This window comes from Mugil cephalus, chromosome 11 (genome assembly GCF_022458985.1).
Source record: "Mugil cephalus isolate CIBA_MC_2020 chromosome 11, CIBA_Mcephalus_1.1, whole genome shotgun sequence".
In the NCBI taxonomy this organism is placed as follows: Eukaryota; Metazoa; Chordata; class Actinopteri; order Mugiliformes; family Mugilidae; genus Mugil; species Mugil cephalus.
The window spans coordinates 7,036,389-7,064,133 of record NC_061780.1 but is presented as its reverse complement, the minus strand read 5'-3'; the positions used below and the strand labels follow the sequence as shown (position 1 = coordinate 7,064,133).

The following is a 27,745-nucleotide window of genomic DNA, read 5'->3' as shown; positions in this document are numbered from 1 at the left end:
TTGGGAGATGGGTGGTTCTGTGACCTTCTGTAGTAAAATCAGCCAAGGTAGACCGGTGAGTGGGGGTTGAGGATGTCAACATTTTTAATTCCACCCAGCAGCATCTTGGCAGAGGGTTTGAAGGAGGTTTTCATAAAACCGTGTGAGGGAGTGAACCAGGGACGCTAAGAATTATCAGCTCATTTGTAATTTAGAGGCATCTCACTCCCCCATTTTTTTTTCTCCCTCCCTTAAAGCATCAGACCCATTTAATGGCCAAAGAGCTTTTCGGGTTGTAGACAGTAAAGGACTTTTGCGCTAACCTTTCTCTTTTTATTATTGTTACCTGGCCCGTGACCTCTCTCTGTCATCTTTCCCCTCTTTCTTCTGCCTTTGTCTTTGTCACATTCTTTTATTTCTGAAATCCATAGTGCACTCAGCAGATCTCTGTGCAACTCAGCACTGAGGCCCTTGACCGTGTCCTCTCCAATGTACATACGCACACATGCACACGGCTCCTCATTAGCAGTCACCTTAATGTGTCTAAATGTAGTTTGCGAGGTGGAAGGTGGTTTGTGTTATTGATCTGGTATTGAATGGTGGATGATGCAGTGCCCTCATGTGATATTGAAAACATTTAAGGCTCACTCCATCGACATAACAGCACCATGCAACCTCGCTGCCTCGCCTCCTCGCCTGCTAATCCCTCCCAGCCCTCCCAATTTGTGTAATGTTGCGCTGTTTATGCCGCTGCCGAGTCTCACTTTCACACATTTTGCTCCTTTTTCATGTGTTTCACGCAGCATTGCAGCCACTTTGCCCGTTGTTGTTAACCGTCTGCACACCTTTACACAGCACGGGTACTGCACACAAACACAGACGTGCCGTATCGTCGTCACATCTGACTTTGACAAGGTCATGTCCAATTCACACTTATCAGAGGCAGTGGGCAGGCTGGTTACAGGAGGAAATTGAATTTGGCGTGACAGGGTCTTGTCAGGGCTCTGGGAGCCGGATAGAGTCGTGCTCCTCGAAAAACCCCGGGCACACCTACTGTTTTCAGTTCAGCGTGCTCTCCTCCTGGTGATCCTAGTAGTTTCACCTGAGCAGCAGGATACAGTTACGTACCTACGTGTGAAAATGTGTACAGAAATGATCTGATGAAGAAAGGAAAAACCCAAAGATAGCATTACATGATTATGCCACTGTTGAGATAAATGTACAATAGTGTTTTTTTTTTCTGTGCGTTTCACAAACTGAGCCACTTAGTCGTCTGCTGTTTCACTTGTTATATACATGTGCTGCCGAGCTACGCTGATGAACAGGCAGCAGAGTCGTCATTAGTCCCCAGAGCCTTGAAATGGCAGCAACATTTAAATCTTCCCCCGGAGCGAATGGCACATTAAAGTCAAATGGCAGCACCAGGGTTATTCAGTTATCAGCCTAGTGTTTTGCCAACAGGGTGTGTCAGGGTTTGTTTGGTGTGGCTCCTTAGGGAGAGCAGGTCCTCCTTCATTTAAGTGGTTTGTCTCATTTGTCTGCTCCACCAGTTGGCTGCTCTCTAATCAGCGTCCCGCTCCCCGCTGCCACTCTTCCCCCTGTCACATTTGTGCCCTTACGTCCACTCCTCCGTCTTGATTTGTTCTTTCCCTGCTCTCCGTGTCTTTCTCTGTTTACGTCCTCTCCCGATGCACCAACTTCCTCCTCTCCATAATTTGGTCGCATAATTGATCCATCTGCTCAGTAAACTGGTGATCCCTCTTCCTCCTCTCATCCAGTTTTTTTCCCTTATCCCTTGTTTTATTTCTTAGTCGCCAATCCCTCGTTTCTCGTGTAATTGGAACGTCTGCTGCGTGGTCTCTCTCTTCGTCTCTTCTCTAGCTTTACCGTTCCCCCGTCCAATTCCCCAGTTGTCTCTTCCACCTATGTCAGCCCCACAGTTCCTGTTTAAGCCCATCCAGACTGCCTTTTCTACTTCCCCTCTCCTGCTCGTATCTGTTCCCCATCTCGCTCTACTTTCCTCTCATACCTCCTTAGCAGCCCCCACCCTCCCTGCAGACATTTGTATTGCAGGCATCTGTACTTTCCTACAACCCCTAACGAGGTCTTCTGTTTCTTTTTTCTTCTACACATCAATCATTCTCTCTCCTCCTCTCTCTCGTACACGTGTCCTCTCCCTCTTCCTCTTCTAATGGCTAAGAACACCTCCTCCCACTCCACCCTGGTGGGCATTTTTTGAAGGTTAAGTTGCTTTGACACTTTTACAGTGTGTCACCCCACCTCACCCCTCCCCTGATTATCTCACCCGCCCCGTCTCCCTCGCCCAGGCCGCGGAACGACCAATCACGACCGCTTTACACTCAACCGTGAACACGCGCGAACGCTGCATGCGCTGCGCACACATGGCCGCAGTTCTGAGGGATGTTGGTCGGATTTGATGGTTGAATCACTTGATTACTGCACAGATGACAGGAAATGGGAAGTAACCCAACAAAGTAATGGGAGCAAGCGGGCTTAGCAAACTGAAAACCGATGCAGGACTTGATTTGATTTCAGCGGAGCTAACCTGTCGTGAAGTGCTGGGATCAGGCTGACATTGTCCGCTCCCCTGCTGCTAGATGCTGTCACACGCTCGTCTCCCCCCGCAGGCAGTCGCCAGGCTGGTAATATAGCTTGACTCAACTAACAAGAATCGCACACTGAAGCTGAAATGGGATTACATTTAAAGAGTTGATTCCCAGTGAAAAAAGTAATGCAATCCAATACTGAAAACTAGACTTGTGGAGCTTTATGCACACACACATATACTGCGTATATACAGTGATCAGGTATAACTTTATGACCACCTTCCTAATATTGTGTAGGTCTCCAATTGTTCATCTAAACATTTGTGACTCATCAGAGAATGGACATGGGCCTTCTGAGGTCGTCCTTGCGTCGTCTGGTAGCAGGATGTTAGTGTCTGTGCAGCCCCCCCCCCCCCCCGCCATTATATTAGGACGCCTCCCACTGTTAGCATAAACATAAAGGTTGCCAGATTGTGCAGTAACTCTCCACTATCGCTGAAGATAATATGTGCTGAACTGTTCAGGGATGTCCAGTATGATTTGTTTTGTTGCTCGTTTTACACTAATGTGCATTAAATAACCATTTGGTTTTGGATCATTAATCAGACAGAACAAGTAATGAAGACTTTGCCTTGGGCTCTGGAATTTATTTTCCACAGTTTTCTTCTATAAACAAAAACGCACTATTGCACAGAATCATTGGCAATAATCGATAATGTTGCAGCCTGCATTGCTTTGTTTGTATTCATTGAATGAGCATGTTCACAAAAATACTCTCTGTTCCCCGATTTCAAACAATGGGCTGATCTTATTTTGGGTTGTATTTGTTGATCCGAGGATGATGTATTTTTTTACTATATAATAAACATTAAAAAAGAGTTCACGCAACAGCAGCAGCCTAGAAATGTTTTTTTGTTTTTTGTTTTTTTGTTCAGGCGGTGAGCTGGCTGCTGCTAGACAGAATGATACACTTGATGTGAATGAAAACAGAGTCGCCATTGTTCTCAGCAAAGCTTAGGGACCCTCCTCCTCTTTCCTGTCTTCAGACTTGCACTCAATTCCCCCTGATCCAGGTGAACTGAGGGAGAGCATTGAAAAGGCAATCTACCCCCCCCCCCCCCCCCCGCCGCCGTCCTCTTTCCTTCCCCTCTTCCCTGTGCACCACACCTGTATCAATGGACAGACCTGCTTTTGAGTAGTGGCCCTGGAGGGAAAGTGGCTGAGTAACAAGAGATGATTGGGTAGTTTCTGTTGAAATGGAAGCTGATGGAGCGGCTTTTTTGTGCAGATAGGCCACTGCGGTGACTTTTTTACCAAGTTGTCTTTGTACACCAGGTCTTGATTCGCCCCTCAAAGGACATTTGTGTGCAGATAGTCAGATATTTTCTGGTGGTATATATTTGCTTGTGATTTGACTGCTCTGCCTTTCTTTCTCGGCGTCCATACCAAGAGCCGTAAGACACAGGACAACAGAGAAGAGGGAGTGTCCTCTCTGTTGACTGGTGCTTTTCTCTGCGGCCCTTTGGGCGTGCTCGCTCCTCCGAGTTGTTGGGCGCTGTCTCGTGAATCCTCCTTTTTTTTAAAAAAAAAAAAGCTTTTTAAGGAAACACTTTTGTCCTTTTCCTCTCGTCCCACTCTCCTCTACTTGCAACAAGCTCGCAGGCTGATTTGCGCGCCACTGATTCATGAATTTTTCTCCGGCACGGCGCATTCATGCAGGGTGCGCGCGGCTGTACGCGTGTGCGCCTGGTGCGTGCCGGGTCTGAGTGTCAGATGAAGGCTGGATGCTGAGGAGGGTGGAGGGAGGGTGAAGGAGTGAGGGAAAGTGCCGTGATGCCAGCCATGATTAGAGCAGTAGCACTTGCCGTTTAAACACACATTTAAATAGACACAGCCGCGGGTAGATGGGGGGTGAGGTGAGGAAAGGATGTGGTTCCTCTGCTTGTGTAAACTAACACAAGTGTTTGGAATTGTTCTGGTTTTAAATAGAAGTCCCTCAGGCTCCACCTACCAAGTTTCTCTTGTTCATTTGCTTATCTCTGTCTCTTTCCCTCCGCCGTCTCCCTCTCTATTACATTCTCCGCTTTTGACACAGAATTGCTTTATCTGGCATGGATTATTGATGTCCTCCATAGATGTTTTTCTCTACGCCCTGTTCCGCTATCTTTCTTCTCTGCATTCTTACCCATGACTCCTTTTTGTTTCGTGTGTCCGCTCGTTCGGCTGTCATCCCTGTGCCAGTAAGATCCCCTCTCTTTCAATTTATTCTTCTCCTCATTCTTTCCAGATGACCCTCTTTCTCCTGTCATTCCCCTCATCACCTCAGCACATTATGAGTTTCCTGTAACTCTCCCCCTTCCCCCCTCCTTTTTTCTGTTACAATTGTCCTCCCTCCTACATGGCCATTTCTTCTTTTTCCTCTCTGAACCTGACTTGTCCTGCTTTTTTTTTTTTAGGTTAGAATGGCCTACTTTGATTTCCTCTCCTCCTCTCCCCCTGCCCTTGGCACCTCCCCTCTTTCATCCATTGTTTATTTACATAGAGAGAGACGTAGGTAGGGCTGTCATGGTGGATTGATGGATGGCGAGAGGCCATGGGTGAGGGGATCTGGGTGTTTGATGGACGCTCTTGTCGGTCAGGATAATACTTTGAGGACTGGCTGGTTCATTATGGTGAAAAGGTTTATTTATTTTATTCAGTTTAAGGGCAGCATGCGCTTACATTAATCCTTTTAAAGAAAAAAGAAATGATTGGCACACCAGATTTAGCAGCAGCTAATATCCATCTGTAGTCCTACATAAAACATAAACTAGACACCACATAAATAAACGAACAGCATGTAAGATATACACTCAACCTAGAGCTAAACAGTGAGTACAAGTACCAGCACACTATACAGAACAACATATTAGGACACCTTGTCGTGCACATACCACTCACCGCTGATGTCCTTTCAGCAACCACAGATCTTACAGTGTTTGCATATTAAGACATAAACGTCTTAACAGCTAAAAGTAAACCCTTCTTTATTGACATTTTAGGACATGTCCATCGACAGAGTCTCTCTGGTGCACCATATGCCTGCCCTTTAAAAAAAAAAAAAAAAAAAAAAAAGCTTGTCCCTGTTAGATGACATAATTATGCAGTGTCAACGTTTGACAAGCTGAGCTTAGCTGCATTAAAAGAATTAATATGCACAGCGTAGGAGGGACTCTGTCCATGATCTTCTAATGCTTATAGCCACTCAATCCCCTCTACTCATCTTGAGAAGCCATCACGCAATGGATCAAGTCATCTCGGCAGCCATCAAGCCTAATGTTCGACTGTCTTTTTTGCCCAGTAGTTGGTTTTAAGGCTCGTATAATCTCGGCATTGCGTTCATTTGTCAAAGTGCAATGAATGCAGTTGAGTTTTTAATGCTGACACTGGGGTTAATTGGCCTTAAAAGGATATGGTATTGGCTATGATATCATAGTTAGTCCAGACTTATTACATTCAATATTAGGCTTGATTTCTATGGATGTCCTAAACCTAAATTGATTCTGTTGTGACACTACTATTGGATTCCTGCTGAATACCCGGGTTTTTATTAGTCATTATAATAGGCTTATGTATTTTCCATTGATTTAAATAATTGTAGAGACTTTTTCATCCTGCGAAGAACTGTCTTTTTTTAAGGCATTACATACACCGCAACATTACAGCTAAAATGTAGAGGATCTTAAATAGAGAAATGTTACTTCTTACTGCCATATTTCATAACACCAAGTACTGGTCAGCATAGTGATACTTGTGTCATGAAGGTCATCATAAAGGTGTAAAGATTACAGAGGTACTCTGGAGACGTGCACTCCAATATACTATTGTTTGCAAAAGCTCGGACAAGTGTTGTTAATTTAATTTTTAGAAGTGAAAAGTAGCAAATGTAGCCCATTCAACAAACCAAACACACAGACCTGCACGTTTAATTAACTTAGAAAAACTAGAGAAATGTGGAAGACCAAGAAACATTCAGTTAAATAACACATCTGTTAGCCAGAAGGGCAAAGAAATATTACAAATTAAGAACTGTTTAGCCAATTTAGCCGACGCAGTATTGAACAGCAGGTGCACCATTCTACTGTGCATCACAAACGGGGTCTACTAATGCCCACCACGTCTTCATCCACAGTCGGCATCTAACATATAACATCCTCTAGACTCTTTTTGAAACAATTGCTGGAGACGGGTGCAGTTAAAATTGAGTGACTGGGCCACGATCACTGAAGGTATGTTTGGAGGAAAAATAGTTTTTCCACATAACACATATAGTGTGGGATGTTTTTCAGTTTAGGTCCAGGAAATGAACTTAGAATTGATATTTGTAAATATTTTAATATCTGTTTTGCAGATGCCGTGGAGTTTATTTTCTTCTCACTTCAGAAATCAGCAAAATATGTAATTTCTTCATGGATGCCCAAACCTTTACACCAGCATAAACAGTTTTTGTGTTTGCTGCTGCATTTTTCATGCATGGTTATCTCAATTTGAGACAGTAAATTGCCATCTAGTTTTTGGTGGCATTGTACATATTTTTCTCAGTTTACTTTTGCCAGACAAAAAAAAAAAAAAAAAAAAAAGTTGAATTAACAATATATTTGTGCTGCATCAGTATGTGTGGTATGTTTCCCAATGTCTACTGATGAAATGATTAGTTTAAAACAAACCTTGCCTGCCTCAAGCTTATCAGTTGTATAGCTTTTCCATTTGTTTGTGCTTATGTGTGTGTTATGTGATAGTCACGCGAATAAGAAGAATTTAATGCAAACATTTTAGTTAACTTCCATTAAAATAATACGATATTGGCTATAATACCATACGGCCAGACATTAAATATTAGACCTGATTTCTATGGACTGTTATTTTGAACTGTTAATGGTTCGAGATTACAATAAAAGTGATAATCAGTTGCAGCTCTAGATATAAAAATGAAACATATACTGAAAGTCTGTAAGTGGGAATAAATCAGAACAATGTTGACAGAGGAAAGTGGTAATGTCCTGTTCAAGTGAAAGGCCGGTTCTGAGACTTCCTGACAAATTGAAGGCATCGGTCACTCTAGCACAAAATCATTAGACAAACTAAAAGTTGTCAAACCTAATTTGTCCTGATTCTGTAACGTCAGGAGATCGTGTGAACACGTGCAGCGAGATGAGCAAGAGGAGGTAAATGTATGTTGGCAGTAGCTACAGGGAGGAATAGAGTGAGAGCACAATGGCAAGGAAAGAGAGGAGCCCGTTACTGAACCATCAGCGGCGCTAATGAGACACAGGTGCAGTCCACGGAAGAACATCTCCTATGGAGAGGGGAGGAGGAATAAGAGGACGGGAAGGCTGGAAATAAGTCAAAGATACTGTGGAGAAGACAGAAGACGCAACGCAGCAATTTACTTTGATAAAACATTATTACTTATTAGCATGCACAGCCCCACAGGAGTTCTGGAACAATCACCCAAAAACAGCAGGCACCCCGGGGACATGTCATTACTCTGGGCGCTGTGGCTTTTTCTGACTCTTCATTCGTTTTACATCTATTTTAGGCTCTTTGTTAAAAAAAAAAAAAATAAAAAATCGCAAGTGCAACACATTAAAAACAAGCACGACATGCAGCCACATTATAGAAATAATTCTGGCTCTTTGTTTGTAGTTCATCATCATCTCCGATCATTTCATTTAGACTGGGTTTTCAAACATATGCTAATGAATGAGGAGCCAGGAAAAAAAAAAAAAAACAGAGCTTTGCAACGCTGCAACTGATTCCAGCACTTGATTGTTAATGAACTTATATTTGGGGTTGCTTACTAAAAACAGAAAATGTTGGATTAGTCGGAAAAGCTGCTTTGAAAATTGGTTCGCGGAGACGATGCAATGAGGAGAAAGATTAAGGAGGACCGAGGGGAGAATGGAAGGTGACAGATTGAGATGGGAGAGAGAGAAACAGCGAGGCAGAAGAGGAAAGCAGGGCACAAGCTGCACAGGAAAAGGTGTTAAGACACTGTCAGGGGTATTGAATCAGAGGGGTGTGCATGAGGATGTGAGCAATAGAAACACACTCCAAGCCGTGGGCAAGGTTGGGGTTCCTTCTGCACTTGTTTGTCTTCGCCAACCTCGACTTCAGTTGATAGCTCAAACCAGACCGGAAGTTTAGGAAGGGAAGAGGCTCTGCGGTTAACCAGTATGTGGGGAAGTTCATGGTGCAAAGAGAGCGATGTGCTGTCCAGACCAGGTGCAGTCGGCGAGTTCATGTGGATGCAAGGATTTGTTTGAATGTGAGACATCAGAGAGGGTAAGGGAATGGCCTTTGTATTTGGCCAACACTGGGTGAGTAAATATTGTGGAAGGGCATGCTGTGTCGGTAGATTGTTCTTCAGGCAGCGGGGGTGACGGGGAAGGAGGCCGAGATAAGAGGAGAGGAGAGATGGCCGGCTAAAGGAAACTGTGAAGCAGCAACTATGTTTATTCCGCCATGCAGAGACATGAGCACAAACTGAGCTTTGTCCCGCGCCCAGGCTAACTTAATGTTAGAGCTAGCTGCGAGACCTCGGAGAGATGCAGAAAGTGCTTCGCTCTTTCCCCTTCATTTGCTGCCAAATGACATCGCTTACTCTGCTACGGGGTTGCCCTTGCTGCCAGTGGCTGCTATCATGAATGAACAATGTGTACTTCTCAGGGTCTCTACCTCTCCTCAGGGGGCTTCTCCACGGGGCCGAAGGTGTACGCCGCAGGACGCGAAACAAAGCAGAAGATGGTATTCACGCTGTGACAGCATTGTTAGAGCGATGTTTGATGTGTCTAATTTCCTAACATGGAAACATACTGTGAGGATAGATACGCACATGGACCGCATGCACGCGGCCAACTGTAACGTGACCTCCGCGTGGCCTTTCTAAGGTTATCCTGTTTTGTCGTCTTTTTCTCGGCCATTGTGCCGGGACAGGACGTCTCCAAAGTGGGAATGAAGGGTCTGCAAAGGGGTCATTCATGCACCTCGCACCCACACACCTCCCTCACAGGCCTTTCATCTTCACTCGCACAGGCTTCTCTTGTTCTGTCAGTCTCGCTGAGGAAAAAGAGAGAGGGATGGAGGAAGGATGTTAGGAAAGGGGTGAGTGGGCGGGTAAAGGAGGAGATGGGGGAGGGGAGGGGGGGGGTGGTTTCTTGTGCCACACAAAGCCATCTGTAATCCTGCCCCACCTTGTTCCATCACCTCCATTTTAGGAAGTAGTGGCAGGTTGGTAAAGCCGTCTCCGTTTCTTCTCCTTCCACCCTTCATCGCTTTAATTGTCGTCTCACCCTCTTTTTGTTTCCCCTCACCAGTGCTCCGTTCTCTCTCTTCCTCTGTCCATCCCTCTCTCTCCCTGGGGCTTGCCTCAGTGGGTCGGTTCCAGTCTGTCTGTTTGCTGATGACTCCACTTGGAGCAGATGTGATGCTCAGCAGCTGTTGCTCTGCTCTGCAGCACCACCCCCCCACCCCCCCGTCTCCATATCTCTCTCTTTCTCCTCTCCAACATCTCTTATGTAGCTACTCATTTATCTACACGTCTTTTCGTTCCCTGCTGCAGCGCTGCTCAGCCATAAATTACAGTTTAATTTCATTTCAGATGTCTTTTGTCTTCACTGACCAGCCCCCCCCCCCCCAATTTGTTCCACTTTCGCCCTCTTGCAGCTGTTAACGTTCAAAGCATTTTAGAAGTTTTGTCGTAAACAATAAGTGCAGGCTCCGTGTGCGTTTGTCTGTCGCATGAGTGCCAACTGTCACACTGTAATCATATGAAATAAATGTCGCCCATTGATGGCAGTTCTGCAGAGTGTAGAGAGACGTTATTGTTTCTCCATAAATCTGGTGGAATGAGAGAAAAATGAATGGTGTGTTTGTCAATGCGTGTGTTGTTGTTTATCTACCCAGTGACACAGTGTTGTTCAAAGCCAGGCCCAGAGCTAGAATTAGAATTTCTATGTTTAGCTTGATGTCAAGATGTATACAGATAAAAATGGGACTTGGACACTTAAAGCGTGATTAAGTGAGATTTATTTAGGCCCTTCGGTGGCCTGCGCTTCTTATTATAGTCTATTAGAAACTTTGTCAACCCGATGTGTGTTCAGTGGTTCTCTCTCCGTCTGACGAACCGAGCGTCCTCTGACAGCCGTCCTCTCCTTTGGTATTAGAAGAGAGAGGAGTCAGATGAGGAGGTGGGGCTCGTGTCGCTGCGTTCCTGCGTCTGGACAGGCGCGCGGTCGCATCTGCGCGCCACGGCGCCTTCGTGAGTGCGCACATTAACGTCCATGCGCAATCTGTAATTGGTTCCCTCTGATCTCGTGGAAATCTGGGATCAGCGTGGCAGATCCGCCGGCTAATCAGCGCTCCGAGCTTCCGCACACCATCACACAACATCAACCTGTGCTGCGCCGTGGAGGCTGGAATATCACCACGCCTGGGATTTAATCGCTCAAGAAATCCCTTAATGGGAAACGTTACATGCAGTCTAATTTGAGGATGTGGAGATAAAATGTCATGCTGAGTGTGTTTGTGTGTGTGAGAGGTTCAGAGGGAGGTTTGTGTGTGTTGCGTGCACATGAGCGAAATGCTGATAAGAGATATCGAGCGCCACTTTTCCCCTGAGCTCTCAGATGATAAGATTACAACAAGGCCAGAGGTGTCCCTTCTTGCACTTTAGCCTCTCTGGGTTCTCCTCTCCGAGTGTTCATGGTGGCATACGGCACAGCGTCATCGGGAAATTCATAAGGGGGAATCATCACTCACTCCTGGTTCCCCTTTGAGGACTGCGCTAATTAGCCGGCGTCTGTGATTAGTTGGCTTGTGTTTGATCTGCTTCTCTCCTCTCCCTCTCTTTCGAAAAGGGCTGCCTGTGCCGCGATTTTGGATGTGAGGCACGCCAAACACACACAAGCAGACACACAAAGGCTCAAAAACAGGCACGGCATGATGCACACAGTGGCAGGTTTTTTCCTCGCCTTTCAGGGAAACTGCAGGTGGCCGCAGAGACGAAGTATCATACACCAGCACACGCACGCAAACACGTGTGAGCTGCAGCCCTCCAAGCCAAATCATACAGAGTTTCGGTACAGAGAGCGTAGCTGTTAATATTTCACCACTGCACTCCAGCAACTATGTTTACTTTCACTTAGAGACTTTCAGACTGTCGCTGACATTCCCCTGAAAAACCGGTCGGTACACTGCTTATGAATGCAACAAAGGGTGTGGGTGGCTGGAGCTGAGAAGTGGATTTACTTAACCCTGAGTGATTACAGCAAAAGATGGGCGAATTATGAATTTAATTAAATTTGTACAAATCCCCCTTTGCTCCCCTTTTGCGTAAGGTCTCAGTGGCAAAGCACATTAGGGGATACCCATGCTGCGTTTAATATCGCACAGATAGGAGCAATTCTTTGGTGCGTGACAGAACGCTGTCTAATTACACGGAGGCTGTGATATTGAAGGGCCCGTCTGTCCTTGAAGCTGGCCGCTGGAGCATGGCAGGGCCATCTCTGCCTGCTCATACCGCCATCTATCCCTCACTCCACAATCCTCTATCTGTCAGTCTGCTTCAAGGGGGTAGAAGGTAAACAAAGGCAGCTTCAGCCCGGTGTAATGACGACCTGACACGAGACCACTCCAGCACATTTTTTGACTAGTGTGTGCGTGTATTGCTGCGTTGTCATCTCTGAGAGGTGGTTTCGGCCCTCTCAGATCATTTGTTACAATATTGGGCCATTACAGGCTAGAACCAGGGTTCATACTGTAATTGAGAGGAAAGTTGATCCACTGCTGGTCGCCTCTAAGGCAGGTGAAGGTGTTAATCCTCAAAACTAACACGGGGAGAAGCCCACAGGCCCCATTTCTCTCGGCTCTTAACACTGAGTCATATCTCGAAATAGAAAGATATTTTTTTTTAATTTGAATTAACCTCATTGTTTTTATTTTCACTTTCGTATTTGACTTCCCCTAACTTTCATCGTGTGAACTGACAGCTGGCTGCAGAAGTTTTGTAATTTTCGTCGTCTTGCCTCATGATTCAGAACGGAAGCGTCATTGTTATCAGAATCTGGAGAGCTGGATATTTTTTTTAAAGTTTTTTAAAGTTGACGCCCTGTCAAAATTTCCCTGAGCTAACGGCAATGCATTTTGCAAAATGCATTTTTAAGTATAAAACACAAAAATATCTATGTGAAATCCTCACATGTTGGAAGCTAGAACCAGTTAACGTTTGACATCTATCCTTGATTAATAATTCAGAAGGTATAGATGATTCGTTTCTGTCTGTTGATACTGGAGCTAAAACCAATCTATTCAAAGCTGTAGAACTAATTTTAAATGCCACAAACTTTAGATCAGACAGGGGCAAGAGTGTTAATTTGTCTGTCAGTCTAGTAAATGTTGAAACATCAGTTAAAGAAGGATCTGAGCGCAGTAATAGTTAAGCGGTGCCAGTTGTGCGCCTATTCTCAATCTTTTATGGAGGCTTTTGACCTTCGCCTTTATCTGCAGGTTTTGTAGCTTATCGCTAAAGAACAGAAGCTGCGAACATGGCTTAACAGCATTGTTCGCAGCTTTTTTTTTTAAGTTAATTGCCGTATTAGATTCCCTTATGAAGAACAAATTGTTAGAAAAAAAAGCCATGTAAGTACTGAGTCACTTTTAAGTGAGCAAATTATTTTGCTTCTTTCATCAGTGTTGTGTTGTGATTTACCTGCCTCCTGGAACTTTGACCCTTTTTGTGAGCGGTTGTTTGTGCTGTTTGAGATGTCATGCCCACTTTATGGCATTTTATGCCACAGTTGAAGTTGTTTTTTGTCGAAACTTTGTTGTAGACCGCCAGAAATGCAGGTAGCCGCGTATTTGTGCCATGCATTTTTAATTTTTTTTTTTTAACCGTCTATCTGCAGTGAAAATGTCAAGCTATAGGTCCCTTTCTGTTCGATCGGTCTGCTTCTCCTGTATACCTGCCTATCTGTTTGTTGTTCATTTATCAGCATCAAAACAATACACCATGTTCCCGAGGCAAGTTGTCATAGTGACTGTCCTTCAGAGAATAATCAAAGTTGATGTAAACATTCAGTATAGAGGGAGAGCCAGAAAATAACCCCGAGTATAACCTCTGTACCAGCTGTGGATTCACAGTGCCTTTTATAGAGCTCGTTTCTCCTCTCCTTTCTGCCTTAGTTTCAATCCGTCCCTCGACAATAACGCCTCCCCCTCCCTCCTCTATGTGAGAGCTGATAGGAGGAATGTGTCGAAGTGCATAGTTTTATCTTACCTGCCTCCCATTGAGGGCTGAAGACAATGGGTCGTTCACTTGCGCCTTAACTGCTCAATGCAGACATGTCGGAAGGTAACTTTGACGCATACAATGCAGCTGTTCTAATACACAAAGAACGGTTTGTTTCTACTTTTAATTGCCTCAGTTAGCTATTGTCTTCCACTCGTATCCATTTGCTCTTTTTACCACATCCTCCATGGCTGATGTTTAATAACCATCTTCCCACTTCGTAGCTCCCGTTAGTTTTCACTTAAAAATATATATATATTTTATTACTCGGTGAAATTGTTAACGGGCTCATCCATATTATGCTTTTGACATTTGAGTAGTATGCTGCAGTGTTCTGGTTACACGAGTCATAAGCAAAGCAAACATTTGCTCTGATTAAAGGTACTTTTGCAACAGTAGACACGCTCAACTCTTCCCTTTTGTTAAGTGGGTGCTGCAGTTTGGAACATCTATCCTCTTGAATCTCACTCAGTTCCTGCACAAACTTATCATCAGTAATTCAATCCAGCTGGTCGCTCCCATGTGTTATGACGGACACAGTCATCCGTTTATCATAATATTGTGCCTTCCTGCTTGTTTGTTTGCTTGTAGATCCTGACCTTCTGTCTTCCATATGGCTGGCATTGATTTGGTAACATGCAGTGTGATCCTCCTGACAGATTGACTGTGCTAATAGCAGCCTCCCTCATCCCAGTACTGCATTTTAATCCTTTAATGTGTGGCATAAATTAGGTTGGACTCTCACCCCCTCATCTATGAATGAGCTGCGTGTTGACAGCGTCGTTGGCCAATGGACTCGCCTGCAGCAGGCTGAGTGGCAGCCCTGACAGAGCAGCTGGGAATTGAAGCCCCCCCCCAAGGTTAGGTAAAGGTGAACAGTGGCAACAGAAAACCTGGAAACACAGCTGTCTTTGGGTCCGGGAGGGGGTGGGGTGTGTGTGTGTGTGTGTGTGGGGGGGGGGGGGGGGGGGGTTGTCGTGGAATTCCTCTCACTGTAGCAGGCGGTTCTGTTTTTAATTCGGGGAAAGGATCACACCCAGCCTGAAATATCCTCCCTGACACCTTGGTAGACGCTCACTTCCAAGCGTTGTTAGGGAGGCGAAAATAGGACGCATAATCACATTATGTTAGCAGCTGACATAGCGAAGGGACGGTTACATACACACACACGCGAGATGATGGATGAGGGGATGGACACGTACGTGCGCGGCCACTCATTTGCAGAAGTACCTGGCACTTTGCTCCGGCTTTGCACTTCTGACTTAGCCTGATCATTTAATTCATAGCACTTTCAAAAGTGAGATGCTGCCAAACAGAGTGTGTGTGCGTGTATATATATACACATACACTTTTTAAATCATTCAGAGAGTGGTGTCTGAAGGAGTTTTTAGACGAGCTTACTGCCAAACCTGATAAAGAGGTGCAAGGCCTCAGCATGCATAATGGGGGATAGATCAAGATATTTCCTAGACACTGACCCCAGGCCTGTCTGGAAAATATTTTCTCAAAGCTTTACATTTAAATTTTATGCCTCGCACTGACTACAGATCTGTCACTGTGGTCACCCGGCACTAAAACCCAATATTACATGCTGGGCTAAAATAACATGCCCACTACAATTACCATGAGGAGTGATGGCACACAGGACTAGGATGAAGAAGTCAGACAGAAAAGGCAGAGCAAAAAAAAAAAAAAAAGTAGCAAGGAAGAGCGGAATGAGCCAGAGGGATAAAAGGGATTTATTCCGAAATGAAAAGACAGGACAGGGCCATAGCACCGAGAGAGGAGTCAAGACAGTGAGCGATGCAGAGCGACGGCGGCCGTGGTTTAGGTAGAATGATGTGGAGGGCCCAAACAGACAAAGCAGAGCCGAGAGCCGCGGGGGAGCTGGGTGTGTGTCAGCCATGCAGCCAGTAAGTTATTCAGTCACTTATTCAGTGGGTTGAAGCGATAGCACGAGCGAGGCCGCGTAACAGCAGCAGTTATTTGTTTGGCTCGGGAAGGCTATGTCTTTTCTGTCCACAATAAACTGCGGGGCTTTACTGACCCCAAACAGGCGCAGCGCCAAATGAAAACATGTAACGCCATAAAACCACACTCCTGCTTCGTGGCCTTGTTATACGCTTAATACACCTCCACTTTACACGGTTGCTATATTTGTTCATGTCCTGGAGTCTTTCTTTATCACTTTGGCCACCCCTCTCATTCCCTCATTCGCTGTCTCTCCTCCCTCCCTCCCCCTCTCCGTCTCCCTCCTGGGTCAGGTACAGTGTAGATGTTGGTGTTTATCAATAATGAAGAGATGAGACGAGGAGGAGGAGGAGAGCACGCTGCTTTCCGTCTTACCCAGGGATGAATAATTCACCCAGTGGAGAAGAGTGCCTCTCCCCGTGTGCGCAGTGTTTAGATGTGGTTTTGCTTTACCCAGCAGTTGTACATGCGGATATGTGTTTTATCCCAAAATGACCGCACACATCATTTTGACTACTTTGCAAGTTTTTCATGCGTCTCCTTCCACGAGGTGGGCAGATAAATGATTAAACATGTTGAGTGTGTTGTTGGTTGTAAGGAGCGTCTTCCTGTTGCAAGGTGAGATATGCTGCAGGTGATCTAAAGAAAGCACTATTGTTTGAATGAAACTGGGAAAACAGGACTGGATCATCATAGAAACACGATTCCCATTTCAGACGTGTTTGACCAGTATTGTTTGCTTGCCCTGAAATATTTTTTGTGTTATGTACATAAGTGAGAATAGAAGATTGAGGATGAGTAAGATGGAGAGAGGGAGGGGGTCCACAGAGGGATGCATGCATGAGCTGCTTTGTATGTAATACGTCAAGACTCGTGCAGTCAATTGGTTTTGAGAGCCCTTTGAGAGCTACCATTTTTACTTTACTCACTTAGTCTCACAGCAAGACTAAGCTCGTGGTCCAGCCCTGGATGCGGGAGGTTTTGGCATTTGGAGCTGAAATGTACCCACATTTGAGAGTATGAAATTGCATTTTTTTTTCGGGGTTTTTAAATTTCCCCTGCTGGGTCTTTTTTCATTAAGATGATACACTTAATTGAATTGGCAAATGCTTATTTTTGCAAATGATATTCGCTCAAGTCCTAGGGCATGTTTGTTATAAACAGGCGACCAAATAGGAATATGCATTAGTGTACAGATGCATGTGTATACGCACGCGTTTCCTGAACAAACACACTCACACGCATGCCTTCCAGTGCAAATTTCTTCTCCAGCTGTTCATTTCTCATTGGCACTTTGAAGCCTGTTCATGTCTCCCTGTGTCCCTCCCTCAAAACCCCTATGTCTCCTTCACTCTCCTTCTGTTACATTTCATGTGCTTCTACATTCGATCCTCATTTCTGCCTATGTGTCTGATTCTCCCTTCTCTTTCCACACTCGGTGTTCAGAGTCGGTGATCAAATATTTCATCATGTCACTGTGAACAAAGTGAAACGTAGCGCTCCCTTCTTCTTACACCTTTTTTTTCCAACCTTCTGCTCCTGTTGCATCACAGAGATTGGTTTTACCTTATGTCTCCTGCATGCAACTGGGCTGTAACACCAAACCATTTTTACGGCTGCTTTTCTTTTCCCTCCAAAAAATTTGAGCTGATGGAACATTGGCGCTTACTTTTGAGTATTGCCTCATGTGATAGCCTTTGAGGTGTGCTTCTTTATCACACGGAGGGGCTTTCAACTCCATTTCTTCCACTAGAAATTCATGCACCATGACTGGATTACAATGGGACGACACCGGAGAAGCCATGTAATGCACAGTGGCTTCTTCTAAATGTAGCTTTCCCATGTACTATTGATTGGCCCCTCATAGAGAGCCCAGTAGAAAGGTCAATGAAAAGACGAGACACATCTCAAGTCTTCATTTCCTAGTTTTATTCTTGGCTTGTCAAACTGCCTCGCCTGTCAAAGCTAAGCTGCATTCAGACTCTGCCCCTTGCATACTAAAGCATCAATATCTAAATGTGTGTGCAGGCCCAGTGTGTGTTGTCTGCATGCGTCTCCACATTCATGTCAGTGTGTTTGTGGACACAGGAGCCAGTGATGTCTGATGGCAGACAGCAGATTCAGGATGGTGCTGTTCCAGACTCCAACTGATAACAGCTATTAAAACCGACCAGCAGCCCCTTTGGACATAACACACAGCCACTGCAGTGTCACTGTTTTGGTTTCGACACAACAATAGCAACATGACACTGAACTCGGTTATAAGGGCAACCACACTGGCAGGCCAGTTTACGTAGAATGTCAAATAGCATGTGGCGGCTTTAATACAATTTCACTGTCTCTGCTTATGACTCTTTAAAAGGGACTTTGAAGAGCAGTTGGCGGCTGAACTACAGGTGTGTCAGTGACAAAAAATGAAATATGCAGTAACATTATTGTGGAACGTTACTGTGACGAGGAACATTTTGTCAAAAGCTACATATCCTCACGTGGCACAGAACGAAAGCATTATTATCAGCATTTATTACTGACAGTTCACCAGTATTGTTCCCTGCATTAGTACATATGGCAGAATAGTGCAAAGGCGCCTATATTTTATCCACCTGATGTCGACACGGTGGAGGTGAAGGCCTTACACTCCTAAAGCTCAAAGACAGCACTTTAACTTAGTTACACTTTTGAGCGGTGAATCAAAACAACAGAAAAAATGTTTCGCAGAACCAATACTTCCAAACTGCACCGTGCAAAACCACAAACCCAGTAATAATTGTGGAATTGAATCTGTATGTCTCTGCCAGTGTCTCAAAAAAAAAACTAAATTGCACATTGGGAGTCTTGCAAAGCTGGTATTTGGCAGAGCTTTCATTCAGAAACCACTTGTATCCAAGGCGAGCGCAAAAACACTGCTGTGCTGAGAAAATAACCCAGACCCTTGAACAATGAAAAAAACAAATGATCTGATAAATCGTCCTTTTACCTTTTTTTACCAACACGTAGCTAGGTCTTTGAAAGAAGTTCAACGACGCCTTGGGCCCACAGCATCTGCTCTTTACTGCTGTACATTGTGGTGAATATGTAATGACGCGGATCCTCAGCCTGCATTCTTGATGTGAGATGGCATCTCGCAGAACCCGGTATTGTCAAGTTTATGAGGTGCCCTGGAAATCATTCAGATTCCTCTGTAAGAGAAAAAATCATGCTCGAAGAAGAAAGTCAGACAGAAAGACAGCAGGGGGAGAGAGATTCCATCAGGGCAGAAAAGTGACGCTCCACCCCGCACTCCATGCAGCCAGAATCAAAGCTATTATTCTTCAGGAGTGGAGAGGCTGGGCACAGCAATAATAACAACGAGAGAATAATGGAAATGGAGAAATTCACACAGACCTGGAAGAATAATGAAAGCCAAGAATGCTTACTGAGACAGCCGAGCACTGGAGAGGCCACAACAAAAACACTCCGTCTCCCCGTTGCACACACAGCAATGGTCTGCTAGGAAGCAATCTGCGAGAACACGGAGTTTGGGGAAGCTTCACCGTAGCCCACCTGACAATAGCCACTAGGTTGATGAAATGGCAGAGTCACTGAGTTCTGAAGGCCATTAGATGTTTTAGTTGATGGTCCGCACTTCCTGTCCCCTCTGACGTGCTTTTCACCGCTATAGTGGGGATCAGGCAGAGGACATGAATGCCATTAGGCGTCAGAGTCAGCCAGCGAGGCAGCGAGGCAGGCGGACACAGGCTGATAAGCGTATGTTCGTTTTTATAAGCCACGGCTGGTTGAAATGGGCTGCAGAGAAAATTAGGATTTGGGGTATTTTTCTCTCTCTCTCTCTCTCTCTCTCTCTCTCATCTCACCCATTCACGCTGTTTCACTGTTTTCACTCTCTTCACAGCCACAGTGTTTCTCACAAGGTCAGGTGTGGAGTCTACCCTGCCTCTCATGGCTCCACGCCTCCCTATCTGCTCCCCTCGTCTGCCTCTCCTCGCTCTGTTTCTCTGTACCTGTACCACCCTCCACCTCTCCATTTTTAGTTGCTCCCGCTGCACCTCTCCTTTTCTTGTTTTTTTTTTTTCCCCTCGTCTACTGCCGATCACATTCCTCATGTCTGAACGTCTCTCTCCTTTGTCCCTCGGTTGTCTCCTATTAACCTTGTTTATAGCTCACCCCGTCTCCCCTTCGGGATCGTCCTCTCTCCTCTTCTCTCACCATGTTGTTTTTTTTTTCCTGCTCCCCCCGTTCATCCTCTATTCCTGGGACCACATTGTCTTCACACCCTTTCATCCCCACTTTCCTTGCACATCCTCCATCACTTTGGCATTCCTAGGCTGTCTCTCCTCCTCCTCTCATCCTTCCATCCTCCCAGCGTACTTCGTCTTTGATTCATTTTCCCCTTCACAGACGAGTAGTGGGAAATATGGAAATGTCAGTGTGACCGGGCAGGTGCTCCAAGAGGACTGTGCTAATATGGCGCGGCTGTCACGGCGCCGTTAGCGTACCGTTAGCATGCTGAGCACCATGTGAGCGTTAAAGACGTAATGATAGGTGACAGTACTTAGGATGCTTACATCTGCCTACTTGAGGATGTTGGAGAGGGCAGTTTGCGTGTATCTACATTTGTTTGTGCGTTTCTTGTGTGTCACCTGGAGGCAGTCAAGCTGGTGTAAAGTAGAGCAGCGGTGACACAAGGCTGCTGTTCTCACTCTCCTCCCCTCCAACCCTCTCTTCTCTCTGTCTCTCTCCCTTTGTCACTCCTCCTTTCTTCTCGCTCTTAACCTTGAACTGTCTTTTATTGTCTAATTCCCTTAGTTGCTGTCTGCCTCCGCCTCTCTGTGTTCCGCTCTCTGTCTTCTGTTTAATATGGCCAATACTCTCGAAATATTTATGCCAGCAATTACTTTCTTAAACAGTCTGAATACACTGACGTTACCTTCCATATCTCTGCCGTGCTAATGACGCACAGTGGGAGTCTTTATTGTCGGGGTTTGGGGACGACTGTCACGCAGGATGAGGCTGTGAGAGTTTCTGTGTGTCTTGTGTGTAATATTCATTTCCCTGGGGCTGTATAGAGTCTCATAAGGCGAGGCTGTCTCTCATCTGAGCTCTGGCAGGAGCTGACCCGTGCTGGCTCTCCTCTTATTGCCTCCTTATGACAGACAACAGGCCAGGCTCCGTTCTACCCCCACGTTGTTGTGTGAACACAAGAAATGTGCATGCGTGCTTGTTTTTATGTGTGGGAATCTGGAGTAGCTTTTTCTGTGCCACGCAGTGTAATGACCTGTGGCATTTCAAGCAAGCTTGGTCTATACACCACAACCGAGACCAGTAATCAAGGGTTTCAATTACCTTTTATCCCCCCTTTCTCCCGTTGTGCTGCATCATTTTGTAACGAGAGAATAGCTCCCAGTCCCAAAGCTCGTCTGTAGTTCGTCAGACTAGTTCAGGTAGATTGACAGGGCGTCTTGGCTTCATCTTTACTAAATGCTTTCGAGATGTGACCGAATACAGACCAAGAGCTCGACAATAAAGCTGTCATGAGTTGTATATGTATATGTGTGTGCACTTGCTTGCTATATATCTATGTGCACATACATATATGCTTGTGTCCAAGAGAGGGGGGGGAAAGGAGCAAGTTGTTCCGCTTTCCAGCCCAATAAGGCTCAGTGCTGCTCCCACGGGCTGCTTAGTGGTTGTCCAGAGGTTCCTCTGTGGCTACAAGGGGGTTGTTTTGTGGTTGTAAATTGGGCTGGTCCTGGGAGAGCTGGTGTTATTCTAGGAAAGCCTTGTTTTCTTCTACTTTCCCACTCAGTCTCTCACTCATTCCTCCTTCTTCTCTTCCTCTGTATTGATATCCCAGATCTCCCTAGAGGAGAGAAGGTGTGGTGTTTATTCCTCGTCAAAACAGAAAGACAGCTCTGCCCTCTCTTCTTATCACCTACCGTATGGCTTGTGTGTGTGTGTGTGTGTGTGTGTGCGTGTGTGTGGGCGGGTATTAGTGTGTGTTCCATCAGCCCTCCAGATCATATTAGTTTCACCACAACAGCTTTGGCTCAGCACAAACTGGTGCAACTAGTTTTCCAAGTAATTGTTTGTCTTTAGGGGAAATTGCGTTTCATTTGTGCTGGTGCCTGGGTGTAGTTTAAACCTGGCTGCCGACATTTGAAGTTTTGTATCCACAGGTAATCCACTCTAAACTTAAAACAGGTGCCATCTTGCTGACATACACTAATGCACGCTTACTCATACAAGTAATTACATTTTCACAGAAACCGGGATTAGACACTCAAATGCACACACGGACAGATTGTCGTTTTGAAGCTCTCTTGCTCTTTCTGTTTCTACGCTCACTGACACGGCACACTAAGAAAAGCATATTTATTTTGACTCTTTGCTGTAACACAGCAATGTGTCCGTGCAGCAAATGGCAGACTACAGAACGGCATCCAGATGATTTATGACCCATGTGCAAAAGAGAACTGGCTTTCCTCTTTTTTTCTTTCCTTTTTTTTTTTTTTTTTTTTTACAGAACACATCCCCTTTTCTCGACCTTTCTGTCCACACACAGTCACAGAGAGATACCAGACTCTTGGCCTACTTGCCTGGGTTCACTAATGCTGTCCTCTGTTGTACCAGACACTTCACACAGTCTCCTCATTTATCATCAGCTGGCTTTGTACAAACATGATTCCTGTGCTCTCTTTCTTTGTTTCCTCCTAGTTTGGGAGTGAAGGAAGCAGCCGGGTTAATGATTTTCTTTCTCTTTCTTTCCTTCTTTCGTACAGGAACATCAGGTCAGCGGGTGAAGGTGGAGGCAGAGGTGGCGTCGTATCCTGGCCAGACAGTCAACCTGCGCTGTGCCTTCACTGATGCCACTGGAATTCAGCTCACAATGGTCAGATACAAGCTTCCATGATGCAGTTGTTTCTCTTTTTTTTTTCCCCACTTCGTATGTGATTACATCTTTACACCAGTGTGCTCATATCAATTCAGAACCAGACTTGTGGTGTGAAATTCTAATAAAACCCATCCATTTCAGCCAGAAATTGCAGCTCATTTTGCTGACTTGACACAATCCACTTTGTTGAAATTGCTTGGGATTATAATTTGCATTCGCAGTTCAAGCAGTCAGACACTGAGGGAATGGACAGTTTAATGTTTACCTAAAAGCTATTTTCTTATAAAATAAAGTATTCATTTACGCATCAGTGTCATACTGCAGGTGTGTGAGACTTAGTCACCCAGGTGGAAATGAACAATAAACTAGTCCCTGTAATAAAAAATAATCATAGAATGATAAGACATGTGCACGTGTCACACTTATCTGTAACATTAAACCTCAATCTAGCAAATCATAGCTCAAGGAAATGATCCTGGGCTAGTAACAGGATTTTTTTAAAATCACAGTTAGGTTTAATGTTTTATTACTCCAAACAAACAATTCTAAGCTTCATTTTACTTTAGGGGATTGAATATGGTAATAGTTGAACTTCTTAGCCGCGTTTAAATAAACAGCTCTGCTTCGCTCCGCTAAGAACGATGAACTGCTGCTGCACAACTTGCATCCATTTTAATAGCCACTCTGCTTACTTAATTGTGATGCGGCATGTGCCGCCCTACGGAGTTTACATTAAAATGTGGATGTCTTAAAAAGCTCTCCAGCGTTGCTTATCAATGACATGATAAATGAGGCCTGTTGTTTTTCTCTTTCCTGTGTGAATGCTAACCACCGGCTCCTGTTGCTGCTCCATTACAGGTCACATGGATCTATGAACCAAAGGATGGAGAAAGGATTAATATAGCGGTGTTTCACCCAAACTTTGATCCCAACTACCCCGAATCACCTGTGAAGGGCAGAGTCAGCTTTTCACCCAGTCCTCCAAACCTTGCCAGCCCTTCCATCCAGATAACCGATGTTAGAATGACCGATGAGGGGAGGTACATCTGTGAATATGCCACCTACCCCAGGGGCAACGAGCAGGGCATCACCATGCTTGTCATGCTGGGTAGGTCAACAGAATCTGTATGCAGTTCATAAAGAAGCAGAAACATTAATCTTGTTGCTCTTTTGCAAGAATGGTCCAAAATGTTTTGACGGTATGAAGAGGAGTGAATAGAGCCTTTGTGGGTTCCTGATTCCACCTTTAGGAAATTTAGCTTTCAGGTTTACCTTGAAAATGTCTCAAGGAACAAGTAGAGCTGTCAGTTTTAGTCCTGAATAGTGCCTTTGGACAGATCTAAGCACGATGAAAATCGATACACCAGATGAGGGATTCTCAGACAATTTGATGTTATAAGGAGTATGATGTTAATACAGGGTGAAACATAAATACATTTTAAGGCATTATTTGTCTTTCTTGCTCCACTGAGTTAAATAAATCCTGTTATTCTAGCTTAAGGACAGAATTTCTAGGCACAGCTAGGTGGGGTAGGGTTTGATGATCGGAGGATCCCTGCTTTTTGCTAATGATGTGGTCCTGATAGCTTTGTCAAACAACGACCTCCAGCTCGTGGTGGGGCGGTTCGCAGTCAAAAGGGAAGTAGCTGGGCTGAAAGATCAGCACCTCCAAGTCCGAGGCCATGGTCCTCAGCTAGAAAAGGTCGGACTGCCCATTCCGGGTCGAGGAGGAGATTGACAGACGGATCGGAGCGGCGTCTGATGTGATGCAGGAGCTTAACTGGTCTGTTGTGGGGAAGAGAGAGCCCAGTCGAAAGTCGAAGCTTACAGTTTACCAGTTGATCTATGTTCGAATCCTCAGTGAACTCTGGGTAATGACTGAAAGAACAAGACCGTGAATACAAGCATCTGAAATGAGTTTCCTTTGCTGGGTGGCCAGGTTCAGCCTTAAAGATAGGGTAAGGAGCCATGACCCGGACCTAGATAAGCGGGAGAAATTGACAACGACAACAACTGTTCCTACTCCGATGGACTTCCCCCAACCTTACATAGATAGACAGCCCTTTGGGACACACAGCACTTCTCTTGTAAAGTATATTACTCTTGGGTTCATACCTATTGCACCTTTCTGCCTACCAAGGACTCACACGGTTGTGAACTAACTTCTGTTTCCTACCACTCAAGTTCCTCTTCCCAATCTCCAGTTGGCCTTTTGTCGTCCACCGGGGCATCAAAACCTGCACAGCTCTGACTAAACTGTGAAGAAGAACCTCTAGCTTAAGTTTTTGGCCAGTATTATCAAAACTATTAATGGTGTGAGGAACTGTTCTTAACCCATCTTCAGCAGTTAAATAAGCTGTAGTTGTTGGTCGGAGATGTTTATATTTCTAGAGACTCACTAATGAATCTGTGCGGAGGTGAAGTGAAGAAGTTCTGTTTTGGTTTCCCCCTAATTGTGTCACCTATATGCATATTTACCATGTCAAAGTTCCTTCCACCTCCTCCTTTCTGCTTCCCTCTGGCTTGCCCCTTCCCTCACAGGTAGCAAGCAGGTTCAAAGCATATACAGCTTGGCCTAATTGCTATTATAAGTGGTATTGTCAGATCAGTTGTGTTCTTGTTAACGCAGTGGGACCATGGGTCGAACGTAGGCCCAGCACCACTCTGACCCACTCCCCTTTTTTCTCCAACGCATCATGCCTTCCTGCCTCCCCTCAGGCAGTGTATTGATCTGGCTGCTTGTCATACCTACTGTCAGTTCCCATCTTGCTGCTCTCCTCTCATCCCACACTGGTATCAAATGAGGAGTAAGGCGGAGCAGAGAGGGGCTGAGCGATAACTGAGGTGGTGATTTAAAATTTGTGTATGTAAATGTTCTGGGCCATTTAGGGAAATTGTTTATCAGTGGTGGGTGATAAGGATAGAGAGTGAATATAGTAAAGGAATGAATAGGGAGAGTGACTGGAGATTTAGGGTTTGTGTGTGTTTGCAGTGGTGCTTGTAATTGTTTATCAATGCAGGCTTTGTAGGGAAAAAAGATTAAGGGTACAAAGAGAGGGTGAGTAGTTGGATAGAGGATTTTGGGAGATTTTGGATTTTCTTTTGCCAGCCTGGTGACTCAAATTGTTTATCAATAATGGTGCACATTATCTTTTCCCTCAGCTGTCTTATTTCCATTTTATCTATCTCTGCATCCTTTAATCTTCTCCCTCTTTTGTGTGTCTACCCGGCTCCACCCTCTACCCTTGCATCTTTGGTCCATCCATCCATCAGCTAAGCCTGAGAACTCGGCCTCTGTTGTGACAGTGGTGGCTGACTCTAAAATGGCTGTTGTGGCCCGCTGTGAGTCTATGGATGGCCGCCCCGAAGCACAGATCAAATGGGTGACCACAGCCAACGGTAATGGAACGATGGTGTCTAAGAAAGGGACCGACAACACCATGACAGTGACCAGCGAGTACCGCATGATTCCCACACCACAAGACAACGGGAAAGACATCAGCTGTGTGGTGGAACACAGGACCCTGGCCAAACCAGAGAGCTTCCCCATGAAGCTAGCTGTTCAGTGTAAGACGCCGCACACACAACCAACCAATCATTCTTCAATAAATTCCTTTGCTGTTCACACTGAATGAACTCCTTGCCATACATCTGTCTTTCCTCCAGTTGCCCCTCAGGTGCAAATACTCGGTTATGACAACAACTGGTATATTGGTCGTACAAATGTCATCCTCACCTGCGACGCTTCTGCAAACCCCATGCCAACCACTGTCACCTGGAAGACGTGAGTATTCACACGTCTTTGAACCTCTATTGTCTTGTGTCTTGCTCAGTCTGTCCCTCTCAATTCTTCTTGCTCTGTCTTGCTCTTGCTGTGCCCATTTTCCCTTCATTACCCTTCATTCCTCATAGAGCAGTAATCAACGCTTTTATTATTGCCACTACAGAACTGTGCTGATTATGGAGATAGCCGTATAATTTCTCATACTCAAATGTGGCTCAAGGTTTAACCCTTGCGGAAAAACAATATCACCCCCCCCACCCCTTCCCTTTTCTGTATTATCTGCAATTAACAAGACTTGAATAAAAACGCTTCAACTTCAATACAGTCCCCATTGTGCAATAATGGACTGGCTTTTCTCACTGGTTTTGCACTTCTGATCAAAAGAGATGGACAATGAAATATCTGTCCATCTCATTGTGCCTAAATAAACACTTTGCTATGTATATTCTTAAGTCTCCTCAGTGTCATTCTTTCTTTTACTTGCAACCTCGCAGTATGTCAGGAGTCAAGCCAGACACGGTGGAATTCAAAGAGAGAGAGCTGAAGGTGCTCAAGGTGGATGAGGCTGTCAACACAACTTTTGTCTGTGAGGTCACCAACCGCATTGGGACCAGAAAGGATCAGATCACAGTCTTTGTCAGAGGTGAGTTGAACAACACAAGGAAGCACACACTGCATAAATACATAGCATGCACAAATGGTGCAAGTACATCACAACTTATATTTAATCTGCTTTGAGTACAGCATGTGTGATGTTTGATAAAAGAAGCAGTTACTCAAAGGAGTGCCTTTTGTGAGCACTTCAATATGATTAATTAACATAATATTATGTCTGTCATAACAGATCCACGCATCTGCTGCTCTAAATAAGTTAAAACCAGAACTAAGTTTAATTTACTTAATTTGCAAAGGACACTTACGAAGCAAATGCATCAATGCAATAGTGAACATTTCAGATTATAAAATGAAAAACACGCTCGGGACTCATTCATAAACTTCCCCCCGGCTTGTATATGAAAACCTTTATATCTTCTGAACTAATGAGCTGGAACAAACTACTTTCATCACACAAGCAACACATTTCCTGGTGATCTATGCTCGTGTGGCTTCTGGAGAGATACACCTTGTTCTGCTTCATATGTCACATTAACACGCACACACACTCACGAACACACACTCTCACAAAACACAGACTCCATGCTGAGGACTGTCTTGGGTGTATAGTG

The 27,745-nt window shown here is 45.0% G+C and overlaps 1 protein-coding gene across 2 annotated transcripts in view; it reads left to right on the top strand.

Annotated features, from left to right (window-relative positions):
* Positions 1 to 27,745, top strand: part of si:ch73-22o12.1 (poliovirus receptor homolog) — a 71,803-nt gene that overhangs the window by 5,191 nt on the left and 38,867 nt on the right. For both annotated transcript variants that reach the window (XM_047599570.1, XM_047599569.1), the window contains exons 2-6: positions 22,623 to 22,732; positions 23,594 to 23,843; positions 26,009 to 26,302; positions 26,402 to 26,519; positions 27,014 to 27,162. In XM_047599570.1, coding sequence (XP_047455526.1) covers positions 22,623 to 22,732; positions 23,594 to 23,843; positions 26,009 to 26,302; positions 26,402 to 26,519; positions 27,014 to 27,162 — 921 coding nt within the window. The remainder of the gene's footprint in view (positions 1 to 22,622; positions 22,733 to 23,593; positions 23,844 to 26,008; positions 26,303 to 26,401; positions 26,520 to 27,013; positions 27,163 to 27,745) is intronic.